Here is a 20,586-nt window from a genome sequence, read left to right as displayed (position 1 = left end):
GTTCTCTGCCACAGCCCTGCGGGGTGTCCCTGGGCGAGTCACTTCCCCACCTACCTTTTGTGTATCTTGGCTGTCTGATCCAGCCACCCTGTCTCTGTCAGCGGCCAGGGCCAGGAACTCCAGAGTTGCCACAATGTATGATAGTGTGTCAGGGGAGGACATTTGTCCCTGACCACGTGAGGTGATCTGATGTCCATCTGTGCTTCGATAGCACTGATACGTGCCTTGGAAATACCCTAGATAGACAGATCATGCCCTGAAGCCTGAGGATTTGATAATTCTTGGGACCATTATCCTACGGAATCGACCTCAGTTCACTTCCTCTAACTTACAAAGCTATTCGCCTCAGTCATTGTCATGGGATGTGACCATCTGCCAATCACACCAGCCTGGGAGCATCCTTGCCCTCTGGCTTCTTTGTGTGAGTTCTGTGCCCCGTGCCCAGCACTTGTGCCCTGCGCGGCCTTCGCTTACATGGGTGTAACTCTAACCCTGAGAGCGGAAGGGCCCCATGGGTCTGTGGGTGGCCAAGGGACCCTGTTGTGTGTGTGAGACGGAAACCCATTGGCTGGCAAGCCCAGAGCCTCTCCCCCGTCAGCTATTTATGGAACAGCCCTCTGAGAGCCCTTGGCACGTATGGCGTTTCACATGACAGGTTGGGGGCTATTTTTGGCCTGTGAATGGAGCTGCTCTGAAGTCTGGCCCTCAATGTCCCCGTCAAGGGTACGGCACCATGTCGCGCTGGGAGGATTTTGCTGCACCAGTCTGTACCTGGCTCCAACCCCAGCTTAAATTGTTCCCCAGGTAGGATGCGTTCGCTTGCTCTGCATGCCGGCTGTGTCTCGCTGCTCTCTGACACCCGGCTCGCTTCCCCGCCGCTTCGGGGGAAAAGCTGTCCCCAGGAAATGGGCCAGGCAGCTGTGGCTTTGCAAACCTCTGCTTCGTGATGGCGTTTATGTGGCATTGTTGCACCTCATCATGGCGCAGGAAGCCAAATCCTCAGCTGGTGTAAATTGAAGTCAATGGAGCAGTTACACCAGCCAAGGATCTTGGTCAAGGAGGTACAGGCGACTTATAAAGAAGAGATAAAATGTGTGGTGAAAGGCATCCCATGAAAGAGCAGGTGCAATCCACAGAGGGGTCTGCACCTGAAAGGGCATTAGATCCATTCAGATCCACTGAGCAATGAGCCAGACAGTGTAAGACTCTGCAACACCCTAGATGCACAGAAATTCGTCTGTGCCCCTCTGGCTTCTTGCAATTGCTCTATGAACCCCCCAGGGTGCCCCCTTATGCTAATGCAGACGAGATTAGAAAATCCCAAGCTGGAGCTACATGGCATTTAAGATAATTTGATCCTAGCAGAGAAGGTGCCTCTTCGGCCCGGCCTTTTAGAATAGCTCACCGCCGAATGCACTAAGGCTCACGCGCGTTAAAGCCGAGGATTGTCTCCACTATTTAACTGCTGCCTGTTATTAGATATTAGCTCTGTCTAGGGGGGTGATGCCCTCTGTCATGCTGATGTATGGGAGGAGGAGGCCCCTGCCAGGCTGATGGAGAGGCCAATATCTCTCCTAGCGTCCCATTGTTTCAGCCACAAGCGAATGGGGATGGCAGCAGCACAGCAGAATAGTGAAGGAACCAGAGGGGAAAGAGTTAATTGGAGATAAAAGGCTCAAGTGGCCTGGTGGCCTCATCTCAGTGGGTACCTGGGCGCCCCTCCCTGGTGCCCTCGTCCTCACTGACACCCCCCCTCCCTTGCTTTGCCACTGCAGAGATGGAGAATTTCCAGTACAGCATCCAGCTGAATGACAGGGACTGGGCGGAGTTTTACTCGGCTTCTGAAGAATGCAGCTTAGTCCCTGCTGCCCTGGCCATGGCGGAGGAGCCGGGCTTCAGTGACATTGAGCAAGGGGACCGCGAGGCCGGCAGCCCCCGCACAGCCAGGCTGATCACTGTGAGAGCAGGCAGCACGCCAGCTCCTGGCCCGGGACCCTGCCCCCTACACGGGGTCCCCAGAGAGACCTGCCCGCCCCCGCCTGTCCCTGGGCAGCTGGTCCTGGAGGAGGTTCTGTCGGGCAGCGAGGATGAAATGGATCTGGGCTCAGGCAGCAGGTTTCTGCGTGAGAGCAACACGCCTGGATCCCCCCAGCAGACTCCGCTGATGCCCAGCGCCCAGGACAGGCAGCTGCCTTGTTTCTCACGGGCTGGCTCTGCCAGACCAGCTAGCCATGCCATGGAGAAGCCGTTCCAGGCCCAGGACAGCTCCCGCAATGAAGTGGGCCAGGCCGCAGAACGTGCAGTGGCCACCCCGGTTGCTGTACAGGCAGGACGGGGTCTGGCCATAGTACCCCACGGTCACCAGCCAGAAGGAGCTCCAATGGAGGGGGAATTACCAGGGGAGCATCTACAAGGCAGCCCAGAGACGGCAGAGTCTGAAAGGCCAGTTCATGCCGCGGATGTGAGCTCCCCAGCGCTGGCTGCTTCAGGGGGGATGGAGAGGCCAGCCTGGGGGAAGGCGAACTGGTCTCTCTGTTTAGAGCCTGGGCTACCAGACCCAAACGGTGACATTTCCCAGAATCCATCTGCAGAGCCCCTGCAGCCAACGTGTTCCAGAATCCCAGGGGAGAGCCGGCCTGCTGGGGAGAATCCAGGGGAGCGTTTGGGTCTAGGTCAAGCCTTGACTGCTCCGGGCTCCCCTGGCGACTCTCCGGATGTCGTGCAGCTCAGAGGGCCTGTGCACCAGGGAACACTCCCAGCCGCAATGACGCCGTCGCACAGGGCCGTGGCACTGCAAAGCTCGACTCTAGCTATGGAGTTTTTACCCTCCTCTGCCCTACTGCGAGAGAGCAAAGGGGAGGGAGTAGTGGCCAAACCAGCTCTTGGGGGGCTGGAGGGTGAGGACGTAGCTCAGCGAGGTGGTACCCTGACCTGTGGCATGCTGGGGGATGAGGGGCGAGGGTTGGCGCTGGGGGGTCAGGCCGTCAGCGCTCCCAGGAGCAAGGAGGTGAAAGGCCCTGCAGTGCAGCCCTTCCCAGGGGAACTGAAGACCAGTTGTGCAAGGCCAAAGCAAGCGACTGATTTAGGAATCCATGAGAACATGTCGTTGAATCAGAGCAGCAAACCCACTGCATCACAGAGAGAGGAGTGCAGGAGCACCACTGGGAAATCCCTGCGTCTTGGAAGCACTGTGGCATTGGGAGGGGATGCTGACGATGGAGCCCAGGGAAGGCAGAGATCTGGGCTCCTAGGAGGGATGTTTCCTCACCATTCAGCAGCTGAGGACTCTCAGGAGGGGGCCATACCTGCCCTGACCTGGCCGGAGATGTATGACTATTTTTTCTGTGACACCCAAGAGCAGGTGGGGGAGATGAACAGCCTGGGTGGAGTGGCGAAAACGCCCATGTCTCCCTGCGAGAAGGAGCAGGAGGTGCCTGAAATGTACGGGCCGGAGATGTACGAATATTTCTTTAATGAGCCTGAAGGAAGTGGGGAAGGAGGCAGCAAAGCCACCTTTGTGGAGCCAGAGAGGATCAGCACCTTGGAGCAAACTTCATCACCGTGTGAAAGCCGGGAGGACCCAGGCTTGGCCATAGCTGGAGAGCCCGGCGGCGTTATCTCCATCCCTGAGGTTTATGAACATTTCTTTATGGACAGAGCAAGAGACAGAAGGAGCTGGGGGCGGATCTTCCTGAGCATGCCGGCCTTGGAGGCAAGAAAGGCCGTGGCGGCTTTGAAATCCTTCCTGCAAAAGCCAATGCGCCTGGTCAGACGCAGCCCCTCCGACCGCAGGGTCCCGGTACCGCGAGGTTCCATAAAGAGGCTCTCCCTTCTCCAGCTGGGGCCTCGCGGGAGAATCCAGCTGAAGCCAGAGGATTTAGGGATGGCCCCTGCACTAGCAGGTAAATGTTTGATCCTGGCCCCGGCTGGTCCCTTCTCGCTGCCCCAGGGTTTAAAAACATGGTGCTTCCTTGTAGAAACAGGCTCACTGATTAAATAGGAAACAGAAGCCGTGGTGTCCTCAAGGCTGCTGCCCAGAACCACTGCTGGATTCCCCAGGCCCTGACCTACCCAGTGCCTCTGCCCCAAACCCCATCTGCAGCCTCTACACTGCTCTGGGGCTACAGCCCAGACCCAGGGCTGGGTTTTCTGTTTGCCTGTAGCTGAATTCCCCGATGCTACACTAGTTTCTCCAGTGCCCAGAACCAGCCCTCCACCCCCTGGCACCAACACACTGGAGTTCCTGACGCTGCTGCCCAGAGATAGTGCCGCTGTCCCTGTTGGTCTTTGCTCTGTGAATCATGCTCATCACACGGTCCTATCCCCTTCGTTATCCTGTGGCCCCATCGTCAAACATGCTGGAGGATACGCTTGCAACCCAGGATCCCTCGGCATGGTTAAGGCATAGCTTGGTCATGCATAGTGAGACCCTAACCATGTTCCCTCACTGCCCAACAGCCTTGGACTTTGGCAGGGCTGTTTGGGAGCTGATCCCATGGGCATTACAAAACCAAGCTGTTACCCCTTCTCCCACCATTAGCGTATTCCTCTGCTGAGCACAGGGGTGGCTGTAGGTATTTTGCCACTCCAGGTTTGCCTGCGGGAGGTCCCCGGTCCCGCAGATTCGGCGGCGCGCCTGCGGGAGGTCTGCCGAAGCCGCGGGACCAGCGGACCCTCCGCAGGCATGCCACCGAAGGCAGTCTACCTGCTGCCCTCGCGGCGACCAGCAGAGTGCCCCCCCGTGGCTTGCCGCCCCAGGCACGAGCTTGGCGTGCTGGTGCCTGGAGCCACCCCTGGCTGAGCAGTAGCAGTTGTTAGCATCTTGCAAGTCAGCTTCCCAGGGAAGGAGAATTCAGTGACATGGAGTCTAGGGATATGCTGTGTGTAACTTGCTTTATTAATGCACATCCACCTGTCCTGGAGCAGAGGTGATCACAAACAGTATGCGGGCAATCTCTTCAGCCCAACACCAGTGCCCAGCTCCCCGGGGGGCAACCATCCCTCCAGAACTGACTCTAGTCAGAGCCCAGAGCAGAAAGAAAAGCAAACTCTCCTGGCTCCCTGTACACAGAACTGTGTGCAACCCCAATTAACACCACCACAAGCTTTTCTTCCAAGACTAAAAACTTGCTCACACACTAAGTAAAAGGAGTTGGAAGGAAGATTATGTGTAAAGACTGGTGACAACTAATCTGGCCTTCTCCACACTGGTCAGGGAAAGCAAGCTAGAACTCTGCTGGCAACAAGTGTGTTCAAACCCAGTTGTGGACAGGGCCCAACAGAGTTCAGAATCTGCCTTTGCTGCGTGCCAAGACGCGAAGGTGAACTGGGGAGGCTTGAGCCTGGGTTTCTGTTTGAGGGGTCAATGGCCAGGAACGCTGTCTGTACCAAGATAGCGCGATGATCGCTGAGCCGGTGTGCCTGGGCTGTGACAGGCACAATGTTGGCAGGAGAGAAAGGCAAACTGGGCCCTTCCCACACTTCCGTGCAGAAACAGACGAGGAGAACATTAGAACCAGGGCTAATTTAATAAGCACCCGCTGGAGGCTCTGAAGGTTACTCAGGCGTTGCTTATGACTGTGACTAGGTGAGAGAGGTTTTAGAGAGCAGCTGGGAATAGAAGGAGAGGAAATGTGACCCATTAGGACAGCCACCATATTTATTTAAAAGTTTATACTGGGCTTAAAGCCATGGTGCCTCCCAGTTAATATTTAAAACAAACAAATAAGGCTTGAGCTCTCCCAATGGGTGACTCAGCAAAGTGCAGCTTCTTTATCTGCCCGGGGAAAAGACCCTTTGCCTTGGTGGTAACTAATTAATAAAACTGGCTTTAATTAAAAACCTGATCAAACAAGCAAACAAACCAACCCTCTTGCAACATGCCTCAAAGGTTGCTAACGCCAACAGAGTGAGAGATCCCAAGCGGTGGCTGCCATAAGCCCTGGAGAGCAGCCCAGAGACTCTGAATGGCCGTCATGGAGTGCAGGGGCATGGAGGCTTCCCATAGAACTAATAACCAAGCATAGTCCTCTTCCATGTTGCTTTTCATCCATGGATCTCAAAGCACTTTACAAGGATGGGTACTTCCCATTAACCCCGCTGTACAGGTGGGTCTCACAGGACAGCCAGGTCTCCCCTGACTCCCCACACCAGAGGCTCTGCTGGACCTCCCTCTTCCCAAGAAGAAAGCTTGCCTGGTGGTTAGGGTACTAGCCTGCAACTCAGGAGACCTGGGTTCAGTCCCCTGCTCTGCCACAGACTTCTTGTGTGGCCTTGGGCAAGTCACTTAAGGTATGTCTACACTGCATTGTCAGCCCAGGGCCTTGGGACCCAGACTCAATGTTTCTAAGCCCACACTGCACTACACAGACCTTCTGAGTACCCTGAGCTGTGTCCACCCTGCAACAGGACAGGCCTGAATCACAGCAGGACTCAGGCTCTGTCCCCCTCCCTCAAAAGCAGCATCCTAGGAATTGGGTGCTGAGCACTCCTGGAACCAAGTCTGACTGATCTGTGTGTGGAGAGAAGGGGGAGTCAGAGCCTGGGCTTAGTGTGTGGTGTAGACATACCCTTAGTCTCCCTGTGCCTCAGTTCCCCAGCAGTGAAATGGGTATAATGACACTTCCTAACCTCAGAGGGGTGTTGTGAGGATAAATCCATTAAAGACTGTGAGACCTCATATCCTATGGTAAATGCAGCTAGATAGACCTGCTAGGTTCCCAGTTAGCACAGTGGCACGTCCCTTCGCTACACAAATTAAAAGCTACTTTCAAGCTCTTAAGCTCCTGCTTGGCCACAAAGTCTGAAAACTGGGTGAACTATTTAAAACTGGGTAGAGTGAAAAGCTTATGGGGAAGTGTCTTCCAGAAACGGACCCATGTTCTCCAAAAATTATAAGAAGAAGGGGCTCGTGGCCGACTCCATAGGGAGAGGAACGCTGTACAACATTGTAAAAAGATCCTCTCGCTTTTCCTTTTGAAAAACTTAGCAGGGGATTGGTGAAAAAGCCAATGAATGTAAGATTAAATACGCCAGAAAGACTTCCTGCTGAAATGACCAATGTAACAGGAGTATTATTAGTACCACTTGACCCTTAGCTTCAGGTTGTTCTTCCCGCAGAAAGTCCCCGCCATCCCCTAGCTCTCACACAGGAGGACATGTGCCTGGTCTTCGTTGCCTTTGCATCCTGGGCCGTGAAGACGTCAAATCTGCAGGCTCCGGATGCATGGAAGACTGGTACGTAGGATGACCATGTGGGAGAGGAGACGCGCTTTACATAAAGGGGAGTGGGAGATGCATGGGGGATTTGTGGGGGTGGGGAGGATTTCGCTTTAGATAATGTTGGAAGGTTACATCCTCCCGCTAGGCAGATTGTACAGGTTGGAGCAGAATCTTTCCCTACTGTTGAAGGGCCTCTTCCTGCTTTCTGAAATGTTCTGTCTGTCACCAGCTGTTTCTAGCGTTCTCTCTCACCCAGGAAGGGTGAGATTCCTATCTCTCACTGCTTTTACTCCAGCATAGCTGCTGCTGACTTTAATTATAGTTTGCAGCAGTAGGAGAATTCCTTTAGTTCGGATTAATCCTGTCCTGTATCCGGACAGTGACAATATCACCACATCCTATCATGGCTTATCGCTTAACCTCGTCAGGTTCCCTAAGGTGTCAAAACACGCATGTGCCTCCAATGCTAGCCTGGGCATGCCAAGCTCCCAGTGAAATGTTGGTGTTGGAAAGGACGGATGCTGCTGTGATCTGCCGGCACAGAGAGGTGGAACTGGACACCAGCACCCAAAGGGTTAATTGGTTGGGAACGTTGCCACCAGGTGGTTAGAGCAGAGGGTGAGAAATCAGGAGTCCTGGGGTTCCATGCCAACCTCCGCCACTAACTCACTAGGGTTGAAATTAACCCCTGTGCAGTGCGGCCAACCCAACACCTGTGTCCATTGGGTGAGTCACTGCTCCGTTCTGTTCCTTCAGTGTCCCCATCTGGGAAGTGGGCGTGATGATCCTACCTACGTTAAAGGGGGTTTGTGAGGCTAAATTCATTAATTTTTTGCAATGTGCTCTGCATTGTTGTGCAGAGAAATGGTTCATTAGCTGTGACCAGGAGGGACACCAGCATGAACGACCCAGGGTTGCTCTGCAGCAAAAAGGCAATCGTATGCAGAGACTCGTGTTCTGAAACTCTGCTCCAGGAAACTGTTTGCTCAGACTAGCCCTGAAACTAGGGCTTTGGAATAATCCTAGATTCAGTCTTGAAACGTGTTGGGGTATTTTCCAGTGTTACTGGCAAACGTCGGCACCCTGTCTGCCATCCGGTACTTCAGACGGCAGGCCATAGAAGGACGACACGGAACCTAGACACTCCCACATGGCCAGAGACACGTCCCGTGGGCCCTCGAGGAAGAGACGACACTCACTGCACCTTGCCCTTTGGCAATAAAATGACTGTTTGCCAATGGGTCCAGCGGAGACATGGTTCTGGAATCCAGGCTGCAGAGTCTGGCAAGGCACAGGGTGCTAGGAAGCAGCATCCTTGCAATGAAATCTGCCATATAATCTGTTTGTTATAGGCATTATATGCATTTTGTTGCACGGGGTAGAATTAGGCCCAGTGCATGCTGGTTCAATTCTGCTCTCTGCCTCTGACTTGGTCAACATAGCGACGGTGATCGGGGTGGAGGGTGAAAAATCCACATGCCTGACCGACGTAGCTATGCCGACCTAGTCCCAATGTAGCAACAGCTCAACAGAAGAATGCTTCAGTCAACATAGCTGCCATCATTCGGGGAGGTGGAGTTCTGTCAGTGTAGGCTGTGTCTACACTACAGGGTTATGCCGATGTAGCTATGCTGGTATACAGGGGAGCTGGAACAATTTGTATAGTGGGGGTGCTGAGAGCTATTGAACCAAACTGTAAACCCTGCATATAATGGAAACCACTTCAAGGCAGGGGGTGCTGCAGCCCCCCCTGGTTCTATCACCTATACTGGTATAGTCCCTGAGGTGTAGAGATTTTCTCTTACTCCTTTAAGTTCAGCGGTCTCACTTTGCTATGCTATCTCCTATGGATAGTTAGGTAGCTGCATGCATTGGTGTGTGTTCCAAGGGGAATCGTATCCATTTGTCTGCTTCAGCTGGAAGTTGATGGTTGCTGGCACAGGAGACTTTTGAGAGTGAGGAGCCGCAAAGTAAAAGAAAAAAGGGCAACTCCTCAGTCTTCTGGTGTCCAGTGGTCCTGGCTAGCAATGGGGAGGCTTTCTGGAAGGAAGGGAGAGGGTTTGGGGAACAATCGACTCTCCCCGGCTAAATATCTCCACATTGGCAGCTTTCAGGTTGGCTGCTTAGCTCCAGCCGATCTGTGGCGCGGCAGTGAAATTGGGAATGTATCCAGGTGACCTTAGACGGTGGCTTGTTTAGCAGAGTTCAGACCTTCGTGGCTTGGCTCATGCCAAGGGAGTTCATCCTCTCGGAGGTCAGTGCTAAAAGTCAGTGTTCATGCCAGTGGTGCATTTCAATGAGGCTGCAGTAGGATTTCTGGAGCCAGTTCCCTGCTTTGCTGTGCCAGAGGCCGCCGGTTCAGTGCACTGGGGTGGGGAGAACCACGCAGGTATGATGCACGCTGCTCCTACGGGGGAGGTACCGTTTGGCATCATTCAATAAACGACTCCATTGCAGTAGCACTGAGGGGTCCTGAAAGGGGGCTGATTTAACCTTTCTGGGCTGGATGGATTGAGGGCTTCAAGGCTCTGATGGGGGATGCAGAGGCTGGAGAAAGGGGAAATACCGAATGACTATGGAACAGATGGTATTGAGATGCTATGACCACAGATACTAAGCCCCTCAGTGGTGATCAGGCCCCAGGGTTCAGAGACAACAGTAGGGACTTCTGCTTTGTGGCATCACAGCAGGGGGTGGAGGGGGTTGAAATTAGTGGGGGAGGGGCATAGAAAGGGGCTTTGGAGAAGATGTGACCATGTGAGAGGACAGGCTGGTTGGTAGGTATGAGACCTGGCTAAGGTTGCCAATTTTGGTTGGACGTATCCTGGAGGTTTCATCACATGGCATAATCTTTTACTTAAAGATGACTCTTTAATTCCTGGAGACTCCAGGACAATCCTGGAGAGTTGGCAACCCTAGACCTCACTTGAATATTGAAACGACAACCAGGGATCTAGCTATTGCGCAGTTTGCTGCTGGAGGAGCCTTAGGCAGGTGTGAAAAGAGTCCTCGGAAAGTAGGCTGGGGGCAGGGGTGGGGGCACTGAACAGCCAGGGGAAGAGGACAGAGGACAAAGGTGCCTGAGAGCCAGGACTGAAAGGGGTGAAGTTCAAGAGTCTTGTGTTAAGGGTTAGTCACCCTATAACATCTCTGCAAATGTGCCACAAGGGACCCTCTGGGATAATCTCAGAGCGCCCTCCTGTGCCCCAGACGGGTACTACGGCTAACGTCGAGCTACTAAATTGTCCCTGAGATTTAGTCTTTGATTCTGTTTTAGACGTCTTCTTTTATTGGGTGCTAGGAGTTATCCACAGTGTAACCACCATCATCTTGGTCCCTATAAAGGACTGAACACAGGACTTGTACAGCTCCAGGCCTGCGCTGCTACACGTTGAGCTAAAGTACTGTGTCTCCCAGGCGGGCGATGTCGCCGACTCATCTCGGTGGTTCAGGCACGTACATAACACACCCTGAACAGTGGGTTGCATTGGAAAACCCAGTCCTCTTCTCAATGATGAGTTCACCAGTTAGGGCCTGTAGGAAAAAGTCTTGGGCTTGGTAGCCTTTGCTAACTTCACCACGCAGTCAATCTTCCATCTTACCCCCACCTTTTACCCGTTTTCTGCCTACTAGGCTGCAAATTATCGGCGGCATAGTACAAGCAGGCACAGTGGGAGGTTCTGCCAGAGCACCACGATCCCAACGGGCCGTTCCCTCTGTTTTTCGGGGATGGCCTACGCGATCTAATCAATTTTTGTTCATCTCTGATTTCTATAATTCCAGCCATCAAAGCACACAGACCTCAGTCACTGCATCTCAGTATCTCTTCGCATTAGCCCAGCCCTACCTTCTACATAGGTGCTGGAACTAGGGGGGCAGGGGCGCTACCGCACCCCCTGGCTTGAAGTGGTTTCCAGTATATACAGGGTTTACAGTTTGGTTCAATGGCTCTCCATAGCCCTACTATAAAAATTGTTCCAGCCCCCCCGACCTTCTAGCCAGAGACTCTCTCAAATATCAGATGGTGTCAAACGGCAAGGACATGTGGTCAAAAGCCAACGAGGGACTTAGGCTGAGGCCAGCTAGCATGCGCATCACTGCAGACCTGCAGTTACCAAGCCCCCAAAGGCTGCAGAACATCAGCAGGAAGCATGCTGCCCAACCAGTCCCCCCACCCACGAACTCCTGCCCCCCCCCTTCCATCCATGGGAAATAGTGCCAGGAGATGCTCATAAGCCTTACTTGTCTTTGGTGCTGGGTCCTGAATCTGTTTTATGAACTAAGAGATGTTTAGCTAGTCCCTTGTATTACGTAGTGTCGTGGCGTTTTAATGTTACTTATGGGGAGGATTTGAGGCGCTGTCTTTAAAATCACGCCCTATTAAATACAAGAGTGAGCGCGAGAGCAGTAAAAGGAGACAGTGGTAGGTACACACTGTATATAGATGGAGTATATTCGTTGTATATATGAAATAAATCTCAGATCCTTTTTGGCTGAATACTGTGTTGGAAGCTTCCAATACTTTTCCTATTTCATTTAATTCTGGGGTCTTTCTACTTATACGTCCCTGCAAAATTTCCGCCTGGTTCACACACCCCACCAGTCAATGCGTATGTGCCTAATAAACGATCAACCAGCCATTCAGCCGCCTAGCACAACCGTTTCAAGGCATGGCCACAGTACAGCGGTGCTGAAGGGAACTGGCCATTGAGGGCTAGGCTAGATGACTTAATGACAAGGGTTTTTTTCAATCACTTCTCCTGGTACAGCTTGGAGAACACTCGCTACTGGGGTTTGAGCAAGAGAAGCGCTTCTTTAACCTCCAACGCCTACTGCCATCGGGGCCCGGGAGAGGGGTTCTCTTCCCAGGCCTGCTTGGGTTTCTCCCTTCCCAAAGAGCCAACGAAGGGATTTCAGGAATGGGTGGGGGAAGGGAGTCCACTGCATGGTTCTGGCTCAGAGTAGCCACTGGTCTCAATTCATCATCAAGTCACATGGGCCCATTTGCAGTGGTTTTGGCAGGGTGTTATTCTCCAGTACTGCAGTAGAACGTGGTGTCCAGTTCGGCACAATTATAGTGTCTAGTCTGAATTAAATCCAACCCAGCAGTGAGCCGGTCTCTGCAGAACATCAGGAGCTATATAAACATATGGTACAGCACGATACCAGTCCCGCTTGGGCCAATGGCAGGCCTCAAACCCACGACCTTTGGCACAAGCAGGAGAATCTCATGATTTTAGGACTGCAGAGCTAGTTGGTGGAAGCAGCAGATGACTCATAAGCCGCATGTGTGAACCGACTACTAGGAGGGGACAAAACCCCACATGCTCCTAGTCTGTTACAGAGACACACGGACTGGGGCTTCGGTTTATTCTGCCCCAAAGACTCTTCTGATCAATGGGACACTCCGTGACACTGCAATACAAGACCCGCGGCTGGCCTGGCTCAGCTGATTTGGGCTCCTGGGGATCAGGCTATGGGGGTATAAATTTGCAGTATAGATGCTCGGCTGGAGCCCTCCCCTCTCACGGGGTCTCAGAGCCCGGGCTCCAGCTGAGCCCAAATGTCTCCACTGCCATTTTATCATCCCGCAGCCTGAGCCCCACGAACCTCAGTGAGCTGCCCCAGGCTATGAGATCGCAGTGTAGACATCCCCTAAAGGACAATCATTTTAAAACAAACACTACTCCAGGTGGGGTGACGAGAACAATGAGAGAAACACCCCTCCTAGGAAACCTCCGGGCTGGATACAAGTCACACAACAATCTGCACCAGTGGCAATGAGCCCCCATAATGTGAGGCACAAGTCAGGGATCCAGGCCCTCCTCCTCCGATGGATACAGCCAACCACCGCTACCTGGGTCCTCCTGCCTGCAACGGCATCAGCGTCCAGGCCTGGGTAATTGTGCACAAACGTCCCCCTTGAACAAACGGTAACACTGCAGGCGCTAGGGGAGTTCAAACATTCGCATATGTTCAGTTTCACTGTTTACCCAGCCAGAACACATTAACCGCGCGGCACATTTTCAGTGGCAGGTGGGAATACAGAGACCACAGCATGGTGGATGGGTAATGGGGGTAACAGCTGGAGGAATCCGACTATTTCATTATCCAAAGCTTTCCTGGGAGACAGTAAATAACTCTGGTTAAAAAAAATAATCAAAGCTGGGGTGGAGCGTCAGATAGCGCCTTCCGCTGGAAACAGAGTGTGCAGTGTTTGCTAAGTCTCGATACACAATGTTTTGCGTCTCCCTGCTCAGGCCCTCAGGTTGCACCAGAGGCAGTGTAGAAGGCATCATTAATGCAAGAATAACCTCTAACGGCTCCTCTTTTGGCTTTTCATTAACCTGATACATTTTTTTAACCAAATCACCAAAATCTGAAGGGAATCAACTTTCTCCTTTCCACCCCAGGTGCAAGAACAAGACTCAAGTGAGCTGTGAACAGCACTCCCACTGGCAGGCACCACTGAGATGTCTGTATTAAATAAATTAATGATCGTGCAAATGATCATCTAATTAGTGGGGCAAATCTCCAAGAGGTTGGGAATTCTGCTTTAGTATGAATCCACCACCTAAAATCTGGCTGCTTCTCTGAACTCTCCAAACCTCTTAGGTTAAGATTTTGATTTTTTCCATATGAGTTTAGTTGTTCTTAACCCAATCTCCTACACATGCAGGATTTTCAGTTACGTTATGTTCCTTCCGATGGCTGTGGTTTCTCCTAAGCCACAGCTGCCTTGTGATGAATGAGTGAACTCAATCAACTGAGGCCAGATCAGAAAACTTTAGCATCAGTGCACAGCTGGGCCTTATGGTGCTGTCAATCTTCTTAAGCTGAGCACAGCTGGGCTGGCGCTGATGGGAGAGCTCTGAGAAAAATTCTAGGGACTCAGTTCTGCCACCTTGCATCAGCATTTACACATTTGCAAATACTTTTGATTTGGCAGCATTTCCCACTCCCTCTGCACAGGTGCAAATGATAACATAAGGTGCAAGGCAGTGGAGGATCGCGCCTGAGGTTCTGCAGGAAGCTGAATAACTTTCCTCTGAATCCCCATTGAGCCAGGGACCCAGAATCCCTGCAGGGCAGCTGTACTGCTAAAAGCAGGAATCTTCCAGATGAGATGTGAAACCAGATGCCTGGCTGTTGGAATAGCTCAGCCTGAGAAAATAAATCATAAAAACGAGAGCTGGTGCTGATCGCAAAGCTATTCAACCCAAATTCTGGTACCTATAGTTTAAGACAGAGGTTGATAAATTGGAGAAGGTTCAGAGAAGAGCCACGAGAATGATTAGAGGATTAGAAAACCTGCGTATAGTGATAGACTCAAGGAGTTCAATCTAGTTATCTTACCAAAGAGAAGGGGTGACTAGATTACAGTCTATAAGTACTTACATGGGGAACAAATGTTTAATTATGAGCTCTTCATTCTGTCAGAGAAAGATATGCAGCAGAACCTCAGAGTTACAAATACCAGCGTTACGAACTGACCAGTCAATCACACGCCTCATTTGGAACTGGAAGTACACAATCAGGCAGCAGAGACAAAAAAAGAAAGCAAACACAGTACAGCACAGTGCTGGGTTAAACGCAAACTACAAAAAAAAAAGGGAACGTTTACAAAAAAGATTGGACACGGTAAGGAAACTGTCTGTGCTTGTTTCATTTACATGAAGATGGTTAAAAGCAGCATTTTTCTTCTGCATGGTAAAGTTTCAAAGCTGTATTGTCAATGTTCAGTTTTAAACTTTTGAAAGAACCATAGCGTTTTGTTCAACATTACGAGCGTTTCAGAGTTACGAACAATCTCCATTCCCAAGGTATTCGTAACTCTGAGGTCCTATTGCAATATGATCCAATGGCTGGCAGTTGAAGCTAGACACATTCAGATTGGAAATAAGGCATCAATTTTTAACCAGACGGGATGTTTTTCCAAAAGCTCTGCTCTAGGGATCAGTGTGGGGCAGTTCTCTGGCCTGGGCTCTGCAGGAGGGCATGCTAAATAAATCACAATGGTCCCTTCTGGCCTTCGAATCTCGGAAAGCCAGCCTAGGGGATTCAACCCCAGGACGCCACTGAAATGAATAGGAGTTGTGTCTAAATCCCCTACTCAGCCTTGAAAATCTCAACCGTGGGGATCCAAAACGCGCGAAGCTTTTTCGAGACCAAACAGAAAAGCACCTTCCCTGCCCTGCAGAGTTAGATGTAACACAGTGACTGGGGGTTACAAACAAGAGGGTGAGGCTGGAGGGAAGGAGGACCAGGGTTACAGCAGGAGTATCAGGCATTTACTGAGTGTATGTAGGTGCAGTTTGGGGGTGGGGGGGGGTTGCAAGACCAGGACTGCTGGCCCAGACTGTAATTTGGCCAGCTCGTTCTATCCTGCCATTTTAACTGGATACGGCCCTCGTCTATTCCCCCGGTTCTAAAACTGTAAGTTGCTGGGAGCCATTCAGCACTTACTGGGTTTTGACCCCAAAAGTAACAATGTTCCAGTGGTAGCTAACATGGTCACTAGCTCTTTATGGGCCAGAATTTACCATTGGAAAACAGGGTGAGGGGTTTTTTCTATCACATGAAATCTTCAAATCCAAATTGGAGGGTTTCCTAAGACAATAGGCTTGGGCCAGATCACAAGATATGGGCTCAATGCAGGAATTACTCGGGGAAATTCTGCTCAGTGTAAAATTCTATGATCAGAAATTCTATGAATTAGTGGCCTTTGAATCAGGTACCTAAATACCTTTAAGGATCTGGGCCGTAAGGCCTAACTCCCACTGGTTTCAATGAAGATCTGGGCCTAAATGCAGACAGCACTTTGAGATCTTTGCTGTAGAACAGGGGTTCTCAACCAGTTTCTTTCTGAGCCGTATCCTCCCGCAACATGCTATAAAAACTCCACAGCCCACTTGGGCCACAATGATTGTTTTTCTGCATATAAAAGCCAGGGCCGGAGTTAAGGGGTAGCAAGCAGGACAATTGCCCAGGGCCCCACACCACAGCTAAGTTGCTCAGGCTTCGGCTTCAGCCTAGGTAGTGAGCTTTGGGGTCCCAGGCTTCAGCCCTGCCTGGGGGGCTTTGGCTTTCTACCCTGGGCCCTAAGGTAATAATTGGAGATATACCAATCTCCTAGAACTGGAAGGGACCTTGAAAGGTCATTGAGTCCAGCCCCCTGCCTTCACTAGCAGGACTAATTTTTTGCCCCAGATCCCTAAGTGGCCTCCTCAAGGCTTGAACTCACAACCCTGGGTTTAGCAGGCCAATGCTCAAACCACTGAGCTATCCCTCCCCCCAGTGAATCTAATGCCAGCCCTGCTTGGCGGACCCCACTGAAACCTGCTCATGGCCCCCGGGAGCCCTGGACCCCTGGTTGAGAACTGCCACTGTGGAAAAGGCCAGATAATCAAGATGTGATCACACTGAGCTGGGTTCACATGCTCTGCGGCTCCTTTTGTATTCTACAGAAGGCTGAAGAGGGTGAACTAGAAGATAAATGCCTCCTACCCTGTTGCAGAGCAATAGGAAAGGAATGACCTACAGTGCAGAAATCAAAGTATCAGAAACCACAGCCAGTATTGGGAGATAAGCTCTGGGAGTTGGGGCCGGACTTGAAAGACCAGCAACCTCTCCAGTATCCTAGAGGGAAAACTAGCCTTGACATGCCTGTAATTTTCCTGCTTGGTTTAGTCAATGACCTTTTATGCTCTGTAGTCTCCTCCCTCCCGTACCACTGACAGGTCCGCGAGCCAATATCCTGCCCTACAACAGGGAAACAGGAATGACCGTCTTTTGCAAAAGCAGGGATCAGCACAATAGAAAAATCCAGACTCGGACCCACGGAAAAGGTCATTTCTGTTTCACTCTGCCAAAGAAAGTCTGGAAATGCCAGGTGGGAGACATGTCACCCTACACTGTATCCTAACCTAGCGTGCAGCTCCCCATCTGACACTGCATCTTGCCAAGCAAATGAAAAAGTCAGACAGGTGCACGCTGAATAATTACCTCCTCAGCTCAGCTGCCTTCCGTGGCAGCCTTCTTCAAAAGGGCCCCATTACACAATGTAACGCTTAAGCTGCTGGATGGGAATAGATCCTGAATTTCTCTCTTCTACAGCAACCAACATAACAACAGCGGGGCCAGTTCGAGCAATAGCCCCACTAATGATCCATCTGACCACAACAAAATCAGAGCGTAGGTTCCAGCGGAAATTTCTGCTCGGTCGCTTTCCAAGACATTTGCCTGGACCACCAGGGCTTCAAAGGGATTGGAAAGCAATAGCTGTCAAATGATTTCAAGCCAGCTCTATGAATGGCATTTGCTAGTGAGCCGGCAGAGGACCCTGCTTGAGTCCTACAGAAATGACGGCTGGCTGGTTTTTACTTTAAACTGCTCGGTGACCGAAAGGCAGCTCGGACTAACAGGCCGGGGATATCTCCCTAGCTCCTTCCATGCCCAGGGCACCAAACCAACTCAACGACACACAGAGGGGTCACGCCATCCCACTCTGGGAGGAGCTGAACGGATCTTCATCGTAAAGCCCTCAGGGGGCCGGAGGAGGGATGTCCCTGGGCGTTGGTGGGGGAAGAGGAAGTGGATTTAGTCCCCGCAACCATAGCCTTGGTCGAAGCGAAGGGGAAAGACCCCTGGCTTAATGGGCTCTTCTGCAGTGATGCAGCAGCCTTGTTCTGTTCCTTCTTCTCCCTGGTCTCGAGCGGCATGGGAATGAGGCCAGGTCCCAGTTCTTGGTCCCGCTCCCCACTGCTCAGACTGAGCCTTCAGGGAAAGCAACTTCCTGTCCCATCCGCACCTCCACCCGTCCGTCTGGCACCCGGCCCAGGCCACTCCTCCTTGGCCCAAGGGCCGTGGGGGCTTTAGTGTTCTTCACGGCATAGAGGCAGAGTAGGCCTTTAGCAGGAGTGCAACAACTCTGGCTTCTGAGAGCCCTGCAGTTATGCTTTGCACTGAGAGAAACTTCCATTAGCCAAGGATCTTAGAGCCTGCTGCCAATATGAATTAATCCCCCCAGCCCCATAGGAGGCCAGGTCCCCATTTTACAGGTGAAGAAATTGAGGCACAAAATGTTGCATGGACTGGCCTATGGTGACAAAGGGAGTCAGTGGCTGAACCAGAACCAAACCAGGGCTCTTGAATTCCCAGTCCCCATAAACACCAGATGATGCTCCCTCCTATGTACATAATACAGTAGCTCTGAAAAGATCTCTCTTCACCTCTCACACAGCAGAGAGGGAAACAAAATGCTCTCCCACGTTCTCAAAGGACGGTCATTTATTTCTGCACGGTCCGTCAGGCTGCAGAGCCCTGACCAAAAAAACTGCTGTTCAATTAAAGCCACACATTAATTCTGAGAGGTTTCAGAGTATTCACAACTCCCTCTCACGAGCATTCGTGCGAGCAACATGTTCACAAGAACATCAGTGGAACGAGAACACGCCACATAGCCTCGTGCAAACGTCCACTCTCACGCAACCCTATTCAACACTCTTAGTGGATTTGGGACTCGGCTAATCAGGGGGGCAGAAGCAATGGCATAAGATGAGGCTGACCAGTAACACCGCATTGATAGCACTGAGATAGCTAGTGTTACTTGAATTAAACTCTCTATTTATAAGCCTTGGACTGGCTGAAAAACGTGTCGGAGAGAGAGGTGGGTTTTCAGTCACAAGAGAGGAGCATAAGATAGAGCTTGAAAATATACCACTGCAGCCTGCAATAGCAGCTCCCAACAGCTAAACAGGATCAGGGCTGGGTCAGTAGCTCCCAGGGAAAATATTCGGGGCTGCAGGAAATGGTCTTGGTGAAGTAGCAGAGATGGGGCGGTGCTGTGAATCCTGGACTGGGATCTGAGCTTACCCACTGTTTAGCGGTGCTGACTGGGGACCGTTTTAGAGCTTGTCCACCCACAAAAGTGCTACCACTTAAACTAAGCCAGTATTATTAGAGTGGTACAACTCCCTCCCGCTGCTCCCCAAGTATGGAGTCAGATGCAGTTACATCAACACAAAAGTGGCCTATTCCTATATGGAAAAGGGAATAAGCTACACCAGTATACCTGGTCCACAGTCGGGTCTGTACCATTATAACTATTTGGATTAGAAAACAAAGCCACCCCCATAACCAGCCTAGTTGTATCAGGACAAAAACGGTCTGTAGCCCGGGTCTTAGAGATCAGTTAACCAATGACGTTCCGGGCTGGGGGCTTCCGTTCCACAGGGAGTCTCTCTCTCCCCAATAGCTGGCACTACTCCCATCGCTAGCACTGAACTAACAGCCCAGAATGGCGTGAAGGGGCAACAGCGTCCGAGGTTTTGTCTTTCAGACGAGACATATGATCAAGGCCCTGGCACTCTGGTCATTAAAGCCCCATGGCATTTTTTTGCAAGATTACCCAGCATGGAAGATGGCCAAGATATCACAGTTATTACATTGTGCCTCACGCTATCCTGCCTGCACTTGCATCTGGATAAGGTAGGCTTCCTATTTCTATCTGTGCTACATTACTGTGTGCTGTTTCAGGACTGCCAAGTTCCACCCCAGAGATGGCTGTATTTCAGTGACAGGGTGATAACTCCTAATCCCCCAACAATCAGCTGGCTGCACAATGAATGCAGTTTGGTGGAATCTTTTCTGTAGAGGGATAAATACACTCGATTTTCACCACCATCAAATCTCTCTCTTTGACAGGCATTTTCTACAGTGCTTGGATCTGTAGTAACTAAGGCCCAGATTAGGCGTTGCTGTGCTCAGCGTCACCATGTTTAATTACATTAGGAACAGCTGCTGCAGAATGCGAGAGAAAGAGAAGGTGCCTCTTGAGTGAAATCCACTCCTGTGCAAATGTTCAGATAAAGGTTTATGCATCACTTATGATCTGCTTCAGCTCCTGCTGGCCCTCTGCAAGTTTCCTGTATTACTGGACTGCAGCCAGCATAACTGATAAACTTCGCAGGCAGGCAAAGTGACCCCGGTCAGTGAAATCTGTTGAGCAATTTGAATTCTTTGACTGATACTTGCAAAGCACCTTTCCAGCCGAAAGATTCCAAGGACAGCAGGGCAAAACAGAGTCTGTGAACTCTGGAGTTCCAGCCTCTGGCACGAAACCCATCGCCCGAAGAACACACTAGAGAATTTGTTCCTAGATAAGGTGTTTGCACATGACTGATCTAAACTGAGCAGCGCAGGCTGTTGGCAGTCTGAAAAATTCTTCCTCCTGCTAGTGATTCAAAGACTTAGGGCGGGTGGGGAAAAGTAATTTTGTCCTTCAGGTGCTGGAAGGAATGACAGCAACACAGAGAAAACCACCAATCCCTCAGTTAAACCAGGTGAGGACAAACAGAGACTCAG

General features: G+C 51.3%; 1 protein-coding gene across 2 annotated transcripts; it reads left to right on the top strand.

The window, feature by feature from the left end:
• Nucleotides 1-734: 734 nt before the first annotated feature.
• On the top strand, nucleotides 735-13,716 carry PERM1 (PPARGC1 and ESRR induced regulator, muscle 1). Of its 2 annotated transcripts, none has more exons than XM_039508609.1 (4): nucleotides 735-804; nucleotides 1,776-3,902; nucleotides 7,120-7,236; nucleotides 13,635-13,716. In XM_039508609.1, the coding sequence occupies exons 2-4, from the start codon at nucleotides 1,778-1,780 to the stop codon at nucleotides 13,655-13,657; spliced, it is 2,265 nt and encodes a 754-aa protein (XP_039364543.1). In that variant the 5' UTR covers nucleotides 735-804; nucleotides 1,776-1,777; the 3' UTR covers nucleotides 13,658-13,716. The 2 variants fall into 2 exon arrangements, with proteins under 2 accessions (XP_039364543.1, XP_039364541.1); XM_039508607.1 differs by lacking the exon at nucleotides 13,635-13,716 and adding an exon at nucleotides 8,282-8,872.
• The last annotated feature ends 6,870 nt before the right edge of the window (nucleotides 13,717-20,586 follow it).

This window comes from Mauremys reevesii, linkage group 21 (assembly GCF_016161935.1).
Source record: "Mauremys reevesii isolate NIE-2019 linkage group 21, ASM1616193v1, whole genome shotgun sequence".
Classification (NCBI taxonomy): domain Eukaryota; kingdom Metazoa; phylum Chordata; order Testudines; family Geoemydidae; genus Mauremys; species Mauremys reevesii.
The sequence above is the reverse complement of the archived record's forward strand: the minus strand, read 5'-3'. Positions and strand labels throughout refer to the sequence as shown.